General features: G+C 40.4%; 3 protein-coding genes across 3 annotated transcripts; 1 reads left to right on the top strand and 2 right to left on the bottom strand.

Annotated features, from left to right (window-relative positions):
- The first annotated feature begins 4,738 nt into the window (after window positions 1-4,738).
- On the top strand, window positions 4,739-9,439 carry LOC125762280 (uncharacterized). Its single transcript, XM_049424186.1, has 8 exons — window positions 4,739-4,987; window positions 5,051-6,575; window positions 6,643-6,795; window positions 6,859-7,010; window positions 7,078-7,373; window positions 7,444-9,035; window positions 9,099-9,252; window positions 9,321-9,439. The coding sequence occupies exons 1-8, from the start codon at window positions 4,797-4,799 to the stop codon at window positions 9,356-9,358; spliced, it is 4,101 nt and encodes a 1,366-aa protein (XP_049280143.1). The 5' UTR covers window positions 4,739-4,796; the 3' UTR covers window positions 9,359-9,439.
- Window positions 9,440-9,896: 457 nt separating this feature from the next.
- LOC125762327 (probable NADH dehydrogenase [ubiquinone] 1 alpha subcomplex subunit 12) lies at window positions 9,897-10,719 on the bottom strand. Its single transcript, XM_049424279.1, has 4 exons — window positions 10,523-10,719; window positions 10,239-10,416; window positions 10,089-10,173; window positions 9,897-10,021 (listed from the first exon to the last, which is right to left on the bottom strand). The coding sequence occupies exons 1-4, from the start codon at window positions 10,615-10,617 to the stop codon at window positions 9,948-9,950; spliced, it is 432 nt and encodes a 143-aa protein (XP_049280236.1). The 5' UTR covers window positions 10,618-10,719; the 3' UTR covers window positions 9,897-9,947.
- Window positions 10,720-10,825: 106 nt separating this feature from the next.
- Window positions 10,826-12,196, bottom strand: LOC125762318 (serine/threonine-protein phosphatase 2A activator). The gene is made up of 3 exons (XM_049424269.1): window positions 12,082-12,196; window positions 11,509-12,017; window positions 10,826-11,434 (listed from the first exon to the last, which is right to left on the bottom strand). Exons 1-3 carry the CDS (start codon window positions 12,092-12,094, stop codon window positions 10,910-10,912), a joined length of 1,047 nt encoding a protein of 348 aa, XP_049280226.1. The 5' UTR covers window positions 12,095-12,196; the 3' UTR covers window positions 10,826-10,909.
- Between the last annotated feature and the right edge of the window lie 72 nt (window positions 12,197-12,268).

Below are 12,268 nucleotides of genomic sequence, written 5' to 3'. Positions count from 1 at the left end.
TTGCGGCTCGTCTAACAATGGGATTCACGTTTCATCCACATAATAAACATCCGCTTACAATGGCTGTAAGCGAGTAGCACTAGCATTCATGCATGCACTCATTCGTAACGGATTTGTACAGACTCACAAAAAGATATTGCTGAAAATTTGAATTCCATAAACACCGTTCCTTCGTTGAAGCGGACCAAACAGTGCATTTTTCCGTACTACTAACAGAGCATGTGTTTATAGTAAAATTGTAAAACGCTTTAAGAATCAACATGTTAAAAGCAGTTCTTCTTACACGCCAGCATAAAGCACTGACAGATTATTTGTTCATTATTTTTCTGATAAAAAATTATACTGTTATTAAAATTAAAAGATCCGAAGCAAAACAATGTTGGTCTAAAAAATCGCAAAATTAATAATGAAATTTCCTTTTACTATTTATAGTTTCGATTTTGTTTTTACTTAAATTTACGTAAAAATATTTTGCTGTATTATTATGTTTTAGCTATCTCTTTACAATCTGTAGTTTAATCTGTAGAGTAAGAGTCCAGTCTTAAATATTCCCTTTTGGCTATTGTGCAATACTTTTTACAGAGAACAGCCCATGATAGGTATAAGGAACATTTTTAAACGATTATTCATTGTAATCGACATTCATTATATGTAACTTTACTTGATCATATCTTCTATTATATACAAAAAAAAAACATTTAAATAAATGACTACTTTTCAGATATTACTGGCACGTTTTGTATAATACTAGAAGTCATGTGTTTAGTCAATTCGTACAAAATTCAAAATTTGCCCACAATTTTCACATTAAAACTACGCACGGACCTCTAAACAATTCCTATTCTATTGAGAATTTTCAGCCAATAATAGGAGCATGAAAGTTCGTAGAAAATTGAATCCTTCCAAACACTTAGGAAGGATAATTCCGGTGCCGGTTGTTGGGATGTTGTTCAAATAATTTCCAACCACCTTGCTCGAAACTGAGCAGACACAAACCCTTGTATGGAGACCTAGCGTATGCCTAGCGTATGTCCGCATGTTGCACGTTGCACCGAGCGCAATAAACAACGACTGCAACTACATCCGGCACAGGCTTCGAAGTTCGCATTGTATTTCACACGTGGCGGTCTTTTGGAGGCGAAAAACATTTTTAGCAGCATTATGCATCAAAAATCTGCAAGCCACGAAAACCGTTTCTAGTTTGAACCTTGACATTGGGATTGCATTAGCAATCGGCGAAAGGTCTACCATTTGAGATTTGAGTGCACATATGCAATTCTACGTTTAAAGTGAATACTTTCACCAAACCCTACAATACTCATAAACCACGATGTGCAGTATTTAACTTTTGCTGTGCAATTGCCAATCATTTCTGTTTGGTTTCAAGCTTACTTTCATAAGCAGCAGCATTTGCTTAATTTTACAGATGCATCAGGAGATTCGAAAACATTGTTTATTGATTTTTTTTTCTTGTTATAGAAAAATTGAAAAAATAGATTTTATCAAAAACCAGGAAGAAAAATACTCCGAAAGAACTTGCTAACTTTGCGTAGAACGAAAGAACGAAAGAATTCAACTTACCTTCAATACAGTCCCTTCAATAGAGTCATCTTAAGACGAGCAAATATTTATTGTTTATTTTACATTCTACCCTACAAGTGCGTCAACTGGCCAATATGGAGTGAAAATGTATTCTACTCACAAGGAGCAACATTTAAACGCTTTCATGCCGTTAAACACTTACTAGAGCACACGCGGAAACTTTCCAGAGAGGGAAGTCTTTCGTTTCCGATTATTTTCCCTTCCCAAGGTCAATGATCCACTAGTACACAGCTTAATGATTGTGTTTGCCCTTCTGATAAGATACAGCCAACAAGACGTCCCAAACTGACAAGGGTGGCCGTGCGTGATTTATTGTTTGGAAGGCTAATGGGAGCTGTCAATAAATTAGACATGTACGTTGTCTTTCATATAAAGTTTCCGGATAGATTCTTGATGAGTCAGATCGATCCTTGAACTGTACGAAGTGTATTCTGAACGTAGTTTTTCGATGAAAGGTGGTAAAATGTTCTTAGGTTATTAGTTTTTTTTTGTTCAGCGACTTTACTTTAGATCTAGCCCCAATGGTTTTTTTGTGTTGCGATTTAATATTGGGTGAATCAGGATAGTACCTGTCTTTATTTCCGACACTTTACTTCCTGATATGTCCTCTGTTTCCCTAGCCATTTTTGGAGCATTTGGCATTTGGCACCTAATGTTATCAACTCACAGGTGCCAGAAACTGACCTATTAATTGCTTCTGGAAAAAAATACTTTCGATATTTCTCATTGACCAGGTTAAACGGTGGTGTATGTGTCAAACGGCGCCAATTCCACACGACAGGACCGGGTATCAAATCCCATCCGGACCGTGTCCCCCGTAGCAAGAACTGGCGATCCGACCACATGGTAAAATAAGTCTAGTAAGCCAGAAACCGCAGGCGTGATCTTAGAGGACGTGAAAGAAGAGATTTCTGATTGAATGTGGTTTACTTACCCGGTGAAACCATAGTTTGTAGGCAGAATACTTTACTTTCTTTCAAAACTGCTTCTTCATGGCCACTTTGCTTTTTCTTCACACTGGCATTTTCTTTTTTTTTAACATACATACTGCAATGCCCTTTGACATATTTAAAACACTAAACTCGCCTTCTATGGCAACATTTTGAAATACACTCATTCACGCAATAAGGAATAAAACTGATTGAAAAATAGACATCTACACAATAAACACTTTTTTCATCACAAAACAACCAACACTTCCATTCTTTTTTTCTGTGTCGTTTTCGACAACATTTCTCTGATGTTTTTTTTATGACTTCCAGATTTTACGAACTTCGGCTGGCACCGAAGCTGGTTACGAAAGAAAAAAACAACACGTTTATGGCATGATTTTATGATCAAACTGTGTGACAGAATGTACTGCACAACACATTTGCAAACAATATGTACGTTTAGTACATGCGTAGTACACGCACTGATTGTCCTTACACTCACACACGCACCCTGCGGCGTTGTGCCGAATGAGCAAACTGCGCTGACCACTATGATAACTTTAACGATGGAGGAAGAACGCAAGAACGTACATTCGCTTAACTACGATCAACACGATACCGTTAGAATCTGGATCGATGACTTATCACACAATCACAAAAGAGTTAATAACGAGGCAAACACATTACCTCAATACACCTTTTTCAATAGCGTCTTTAACAAGTATCACGAGAGCATAGAGTAACACAAACCAATTCGACGCACGTGCACGCAAACTAACAATTTGTACACGTGCAACAAAAAATATTCACTAGGTAACCTTACATCATCGCACTAATTGATATAATAACGATTGTAGGGAATAATATAATCGAAGATCACTTTTTGACATCAAACAAAAAAACAATTCATGCAAAATTGCTTTGGACCGAGAGCTTTCATAACTCAAACGCGTAGCGGTCGGATCTCAACTGATCCTCTGATTATCTCCTTATCTCACACATGATCATTATCTCTTCTGTTTCGTCATCTCGACACACCTATACACAACTATAATTAGCGAAGCGGCCCGATCTCATCTTTCGCATCATATTATTCCACACACACACTTGCGCTCCTCTTTGAGAGACGAATGATAAAAGCCTCGTAAAACACAATTCAATTCGTTCCTCTCGATTAAATCCGTTCTTACATTTATGGCATGGAAAATGTAGCCATATTAACACTTTTTAATATTATAAAACACTTGTTGTGATTAATAGCAATACGCTTTAGAGGGACATTCGTTCGATCATGTGGCAATGAATTAGTTAGTAAAGGAGACCCATTCCCATACCATCGTGTTGGCGAATGAATCAACATTAATTCACCTTTTCATCCTTCGCGGTCCAAGTTAATGTATAACAAAAAAAACAAATACAACTAAAACAGTGGAGACCATTTCGTGAAAAATAAAAAAAGAAGAAATATTGCAGATCAGGAATATAAGAGATAATAAAATAATAAGAAACAAATTTTAAAATTAAAAGGACGAAAATAGCGAAATTAACTAAGAATATAAAAAATATAAAATAGGATAAACCAATATGCAAGGAGGAAATGCCTTGTGAAAATTGTAAACACTTCTTTGATGCTGACAATACGGCTAAACGCTGTCATCATTAATAAGAAATAAGTAAATTAAAATCCAAAACCGCATTAAAATTCCTGAAACATAAGAGCAAAGGGACGTTCTGACCATGGAGAGTGCGGCGAGTGGGAAGAGCAACTAAGGGGCAGACGTACAGAACGTGGAGGAACATAAAAATACACTACCGAAAGGAGACTTGGTGAGTCGGTATTATCAAGGAAGAGACTAGCGGCTACGAAGGCTTAGAATCGTGTTCGGCCAGAAGACAAGGATTCCAAGTTCCCAATAATTGGCAGCGAGTGGTGTAAAGATAGCCAGAAGGCCAGAAGGATAGCTGATCTTCGATTCATCGGCACGAGGCGTAGATTAACACAGGGAGCTTGTTGGTTGGATCAAGGTGAGCTTAACTTTTAGAAAATACAAATGCAATCATTGGTGATATTTGCATATCAAAGCCAAGCAAACCTTGAATCGAGATTTCCACTTGATTGTCTGATCACATCCTCATGAGTATGTAGTACAAGGTGATGCATTGATTTTATTCAACAACATCCAAAGTGAACTCCAACCATACAATAAAAAACGGCATTCCCATTCCGTGAAACACAGTCGAGCTAACGAAAAGTACTAGTTAATGGTAAAATTGATAACCTCTTCCGTGACACCGGGGAATCCCGTAATGCGTTGCCAATGCCTATCAGTTTCAGTTTCGAGACATTCAGTCTTCATCTGTCGGTCGCAAGTGAACGTTTGCAAAATGTTCTCCCGAACAGTGATCTGCTTTTTAGTTTTGTGTACAACCAGAATCGTGTTTGCCGATGAAGGGTATATAGGAATTCTGCTTGAAAGAATTAAGAGTTATTTTTTTAATGTTTATTTCTTTAACAGCGATTACATTTCCATATTCACTACCGGATCATTTGCAGGAAGTGATAATGTCAGCATCATATTAGCAAACATGGACACGACGGCCAGTACGTTTGAAATAGAAAACATCGGAATGGAAGAAGGTGATGTGATCGTTTCTACCACCGTCGATCCAAAGCACGTACAGCTCTACGTTATTCCACACGAATGGAGTCACGCAATTGATGAAGAAGCGATTCAATTAGACATCGTTACCTCATCCAGCACGGCTGAAGAAGCGCGCCTTACGGGACAAATTGAGCTGGCCCAGCAGCCCAAGGTGTTGATTCAACTTAGCGATGTGTTCCATACACCAGGCGACTTTTTGAAGTTCCGTATCTTACTAACGGACGAAGTGAACAAACCGTTGGCAAGAGCGAAGCAACCGTTCAACCTGACGATAGCTTTGCAGCACGAAGCACAACACATGGTAGCTTCTTGGGATATATCGCTCTACCCAGGTGACATCTACAGTGGTCAGCATCTGTTCGCCGATGATCGTGATATTGGAGATTGGAACTTGACTGTGAAGATCGGAGAGCAAACCACAACGAAACAATTTCAAGTGATGCTGCATTCTGCTCCGATTCACAAAATAACGATCAATACAGGAGAAATGAACACATTTTCCGATACCGGCATTGAGATCATTGTTAAGGGTACTTACATTTTCGGAAAGCCGATCGATGGAATGTTAACACTCACAATTACTGAAAATGGACATCTTCTCACGGAGAGAATACTACCCTTTCCTGGAGTAAAGTATGTCGACATTCCGTATTATCACCTTTTCGGAGAACGGAATTTATCTAAGCCAAGAACTATTCTTATCAACGCAACAGTGGTCACTAAGCATGGATTAAGTCAACGTAGTTACCAACAAATCAAAACTGTACCTATTTACTCGTCCCCCTACAAAATCGAGGCGCTGAGAACGGTTGATTTCACACCAGGACAAGATGCAACACTCTTCATTAGAGCGATGAAAGCAAATGGAAAAGCACTGGAAGAACTAAAACCCACAAAAAATAAGATTTCCGTTAGTGTAAAGCTTGAACACGAGGGTGGTAGTAATAATCTAAATTTCGATCAAATGTTGGATAATGACGACACGGCAATGGTTTCTATCCCAACTGATAGCTTAACGGAGCTGCTAACGGCTCACGTTCGGTATATGGATGTGTCCACTTCTATAACCCTAGAACCAGCCTACAGTCAACAGATCTACGTGCATGTAGACAAATTTAACCATCGCAAACCAAGGGACGATTTCAAGCTTGGAATAGTATCTTCACATGAGATGGACGGAGTACTGGCGGTGATTCGTAAACATACTGGTGAAAACATTCCACTCTTCATAAACTGCGATCGTCAAAATTATCACGAGCAATACGTCCCACTGGTTCGTCCGCGTGATGTGAAGCGAGTGTACGTTTTTGCTAGATTTTACGGAACATTGGTGCAAGCTTCCACACCCTACCAGGATGTTCCTGCTCTAGAACAAGAGGTAATGTCAATTGTATTTAAGCAAAGCCAGGATGCTAAAAAAATGTTTCACCACAATTAATGTGTAGGTAGTTCTATCAGTGGATGAAACGAACATAAGGGTATTCACGCGAGGAGAAACTGCTCGTGTTGGTATAGCAGTTTATGAAGGTTCACTGGATGTAGCTGAATTGGAAAGCATCCATACACGATCGATGTTCAGTGGAACAGTGTATCCAGAGGTATGGTACAATTATTGGCATTGGAACTTACAACTTCTAGCAAATAGTATTCGTTCGTTTTAGAATGAATATTTTTTCCCATTATCCATCAACGACTTGCAAGTGATGCCACCACAACCACACTTGGACGAGGACAACAACAAGTATCAAAAATGGAACATGGAAACATCATCACCTATAAATCGTTTACTTCTGTGGAAAGAAGCAACTACTAGGTGTGTGATCAAATTTGTTCAACAATTATAAATAAGCTTTGTTTAACAAATTTACATTTCTGCACAGCGATGGAAAAGCTACGTTCCAATTCAATCTTCCTCCGCAAATCAATCAGATGACGGTAAGTGCATTTGTATTTAGCCCCACTGGAGGACTTGGTATTGCAGAACCGGTACATAGACAACGGCAGCAGGACATACTGATTCACCTTCATATACCATACTCGGCAAAGAAGATGGAAGCAGTTACGGTTGATATTTACATTGTAAATAATCGCAACCAAACAGTGGACTTTGTGCTGGTGGAGCTATTGAACAAAGCTAACGAATTCATCTTTCTCAACAACTTCGGACGCACTGATGGTGAGCAGCATTTAGCAAAATTTCCTTTATCATTTTTTTCCAAATCTTGCTTCGTATCGAATTCTATCAGCTATTCAGAAAACCGTGTACGGTAGGCTACAACCGAACGAGGTACAGCGTGCAGAGTTCCTGATACGTCCCAAGAAGTTAGGCTCGATCACACTGAAAGCAAATGCCTACACCCATGGCAACGTAATTGCTAGAGCAGAAACTATACTTCGTACCATACCAGAGAGTGTACAACAAGTTGGTAACATCGTGCGTTTGTTTAGCGTAGACAATTCCACCGCAAGTTTGGACGACGTTAAAATACCAATTCCGCATACGGTTGATGTTGGAACAGAGAAAATAACTTTCTCACTTCTCCGTGAACAGCTTCAAATTGCTGCTCTTCCGGTGAGCATACTGCTTGACAAGCTTGTCCAGGCAGATCCGTTTACAATGGCCATGAAGGCTTCCCTGACGTTGGACGTGCTGGCATTAGGTCAGCTGGATTGGACCGAACGAAAAGTCCTGGCAAAAAACATGACAGGCGAAGCGGTTATTACGATCCTAGGTTATGCGCAAACGGATGGATCGTTTAGTATTCCCGATCAACATACGCCTTCCTCTAAATGTTGGGATACGGTTATTGCAGTACAAGCACTAACCCATGCCAATGAACATCTCAAAAATACAACTGTCTCGGCCTCTATTGCACGTGCACTAGACTGGTTGAAGGACAGACAGGCAAGTGATGGTCATTTCTGTACTGACGATGGTGAACAAACTGAGCTGCAACGTATTGAAAAGACAGCTCACGTGCTGTTGATGTATCTCAGCATGAGGAACTCCGCATGGCGTTACGTTGCGGTTATCGACAAGGCAAGAAACTACCTACTTTCCAAAACTTCCGTACTACACGAACCGTACCATCTAGGACTGGTTGCCCACGTGTTGACAGCCTTTTTAAAACCTGTCACAGGAAAGGAAGATCTTCCCTTGATCAATGCAAAATTGTCCTACATTTTGGGTGAACTTTTGGACAGGAAAAAGCGAAGCTCTTCCGGATTGAAGCTGTGGTGGAGTTCTACAGCTTCTGCAACGGATCTAGATACAACCGCATACGTGCTGATGCTTTTCACCTCCAAAAAGCGCCTCGCTGACGCAGCACCAATAGTCAATTGGATTAAAGGGCAACCGTACCGTCGTGCGACAACTTCAATTACACCCAATTCCCATATTGGCCTCCGTGCCCTGATCGAGTATGCAAAATATACAACTTTTCTCGAACAGCAATACAATGCATTGATCATCGCAAGTGATAAAACTGGTGAGATAGCGCGATATGAGCTGCATCATGATACTGGTAATCATGTACTGAAGCTTCCATCGACCACCCGAACGGTAAGCTTCTCGATCAATGGTACTATTTCGGGTGCGTTTGAAATAAACTACAGTTACATGGAGAGTGTGACCCAGCAAATTCAAAAGTTCGACATCGCTCTGTTACGGTACGAAACCTCCAACGAAGATTACACCGATTGGGGCATTTGCATTCGATTCCTGCCGAAAGGATTCGACGATAAAACCCACATGGTTACGTGTGAGATCTCTTTCCCGACGGGGTACATTGCACTAGACGATAGTGTGGATGAATTAAACCAACTAGAAGATGTAGTCGTACGTATTGTAGTTGTAAAAATGATACAAGAAGATGCATTACATTTTATCTTACACTCCTAGGCCACCGTCCTGAGAAACGATGAAACCCAACTGGCGATTACGTTTGAAGAAATTGGGTTACAGCAGAAGTGTTTCAATGTGACTGGTTTTCGACAAAGTGTGGAAACTCGTCAACTACCCGGTACAATTAAGGTGTTCGATTTAGCTGACGCGTGTAAGTATATTGGGCATTTTCGTAGCAATCATTAGAGGTATTAAACTGTTTTTTTTTCTGTATTACAGCCAACGTTGCATTCAAACAAATGGGAACTAAAAACTGACCAGGAGCGAACTGATATACGTCCCAAATTATTCGATATAGATACAATGAATTACAATAAAATGTTATACCAGCAATTTTATCTGCATTCGTATAAGGTTTATGCATTTTGATACGTACTGGCCGCAGTTTTTAAATCGTAAATTGAACTATCACATCATTATTTTAATTTTAATGCGAAAACGATATTTCTTGGTAGAAAGAATCCATTTTTTATATAAACAATCCTTAAATTGGTTTCTTTAAATTGCTGACAATTTAGTCCAATTTTTCCAACATTAATCCAAAACGCACCAAAATATATTGTGAGTCGAACGTATTAGAATTGGAACTTTATCATTTCAAGCACTATTTGGCACTGTACTAATAATTAGCCTGTAGTCTAATTCCTTAATTTAGTAAAATTGAGCTTTCCTTACATGAAAGACACTACAAATTTTAAGCTAATTTAAATAAATGATTTACCTTGAAACTATCTCACATCAAACAAATTTCGGACCAATATATTAACCATTGTAGCACTTCTGAAGCCACTTACATACAACCTTCTACAATCTTTTATATTGGATTTAACACAACAAACCAACACTTCATTTCGGTAGCGACTTTTTCGGATCCCATGCTTCAACCTTAGGACGGGTTGTTGAGTATGGCATGTAGGCATCTGAAACAAAAAAAATAGTAGTTACCTTTCACACGAAGCTTTACTATTCGTACCATTAATGCTTTACCTTTAGTTCCGGACACATTATCACTATGATCGATCATCCACGAGTAGTGCGGACGGTTTCCGTCGCGATTTGGTGGCAGATCAGTCTGGAAAAATGATAACAAACTTTTCGTGAGATAAAATTCTCATTCTTTCACAACACAAACCTTACCTTGTAGTGCATCCAACCGAACCATTCAGCCGGGATTTGGGAACCATCGTACTCCAGGTTCCAGTGCGCTGCATACTCTACCCAACGGTTACGGCCATAAAACTGTGACGGATCCTCGTAGTACTTGTTACCATACTTATCTTCACCGACCAAACGACCCGATTTCATTTCATCCATTCTAAAACGAGCAAAAGATTGTTTGTTTTGATAGACGTGCAACCATCGTCGGAGGTATGCCGTTCGCTGGCTCTATTACATAAGTTGTTATTCGGCCATTTACACACCTGTACAGCTTATACAAACTGGCACGAATGCCTCCATTGTCGCGGATATAGTTGAACAGCTTGCCGAGCTTATCCAAACCTACGTAACGAGCCATTTTGTGCCGAAGAAACACAGAAAGTCGCCGCCGAAAGGGTAACCAGATTTCTTTCCGAGCTCCTTCCCGAGAACGATATTTTGATGGTGAACTGTCAAAATGACGTTGCCGTTGGAAAACGTCAAACAAGTTTCAAGGGCGTTTTCTACTTTCTGAGCAGATTATCCCTGTTTTTTGGAAAATATAAATTTAAAAAGATTCTCAATCCAATTCAACGCAAACTTGAAAATTTTTTCAATGCTTTATTCTTCGAACAATCACAAACTAGTAGCATGTGCAGCACACAATTTTATCACATTCCATCGCCACCGGGAAACTTTGGAGGTGCTGGTACTGCCGGCAGTACCGGAACCTGCTGCCGCGGAATCATGCCCAGCCTTGGATTGGGCAACATCGTGCCTGGTTTAACCGTTTTTAACGTAAGTATTGATCCGAAGTACACGTGCTGAATGACGGGAAACTTCGACAGCACCTCCTTTTGGTACATTTTAATCAGTCCGGTGCTGATCTTTGACCACTGCGGAACTGCGCTGATGCTCCAGAGCTGATTCGAGTGTTCGGCAAAATGGCCCGTCTTCACCTGCTGTATGTAGTCGATGCAGCTGACAAACATAAGCTCCTTTTTGTATTTTGCGATCGATTTCTCTTCCACGAACTGCGCTGGCTCGATTGGACTGTTCACGGCAAGCTGCGCACTGCCCCATATGAAGGGAACGAACTGAAAGTCATCCAAACTCCACACACCATGGCTACCGGCCGGTTCCATACGGTACGTCACCTGTAGCTTTCTTGCCAGTATGATGTATTTCTGAAACAGCTGTGAATATAAACATAAGGATGGAATGAGCTTTACAAATTGTTTTTCTCCGCTCTGCCATTCCACTGCTTTACCTTCAATCCGACTGCTACTTCATCTTTACGCTCGAAAGCACCGATCTTAAATAAGCACATCAGAAACATGATGAAAGCTAACTCGTGTCCAGTACCGTAATCAATACGTGTTGGATTCCCGAAACAATCGACAAAGTAGACGCACAGCTCCTTCGTTGCCTCTTTCAGCGGATCCGGCAGTACATCGCTAATGAGCTGCACGCTTTCCGATTGCATCTTTTGATACCAACTCTTGAACGCTACGTTACCGAATCGTGCCGGCTGATCAACCGGGGGTGTTTCGATTGCCAGCTGTTCCAGTCGGTCTAACACCTTCATGAGCTTTTCAACCACTGGCGGTATCGGCACTTCCTGGCTGTTGCGCGTTCCTTGCAACGCCACAGACATGCTGCTGATGAATCCCAACAAATCGTAGTAACATTCGGACATTCTCCACAGCTCCATATCAGTGGGCGATTTTACCAGCTTTTCCGGCACCACAAACACCTGCCGTGGTTCACCATCAGCACCTGATAAATGTACAACTTTCAATGTCACATTTTTCTCCAAATGAAAAGTTTACAAAATTCCTACCACTTTCAGACATTGCTGGCTGGTTTTTTCTCACAAATGCTGTGGAAACAGAACAGTTTTAATGCTTTGTTTAGATAAAGTCAGTCGTTTTTGTTTGTACCGTCAAGGTCGTCGGGGCTGTCAATTTTTCAAAAGGCGGAGCGCGTTCACATTACCGTATTGCGTACTTTGACAATCACAATAGGCT

Source organism: Anopheles funestus, chromosome 2RL (assembly GCF_943734845.2).
Source record: "Anopheles funestus chromosome 2RL, idAnoFuneDA-416_04, whole genome shotgun sequence".
Classification (NCBI taxonomy): Eukaryota; Metazoa; Arthropoda; class Insecta; order Diptera; family Culicidae; genus Anopheles; species Anopheles funestus.
This window is presented reverse-complemented; position numbering and strand designations above follow the sequence as displayed.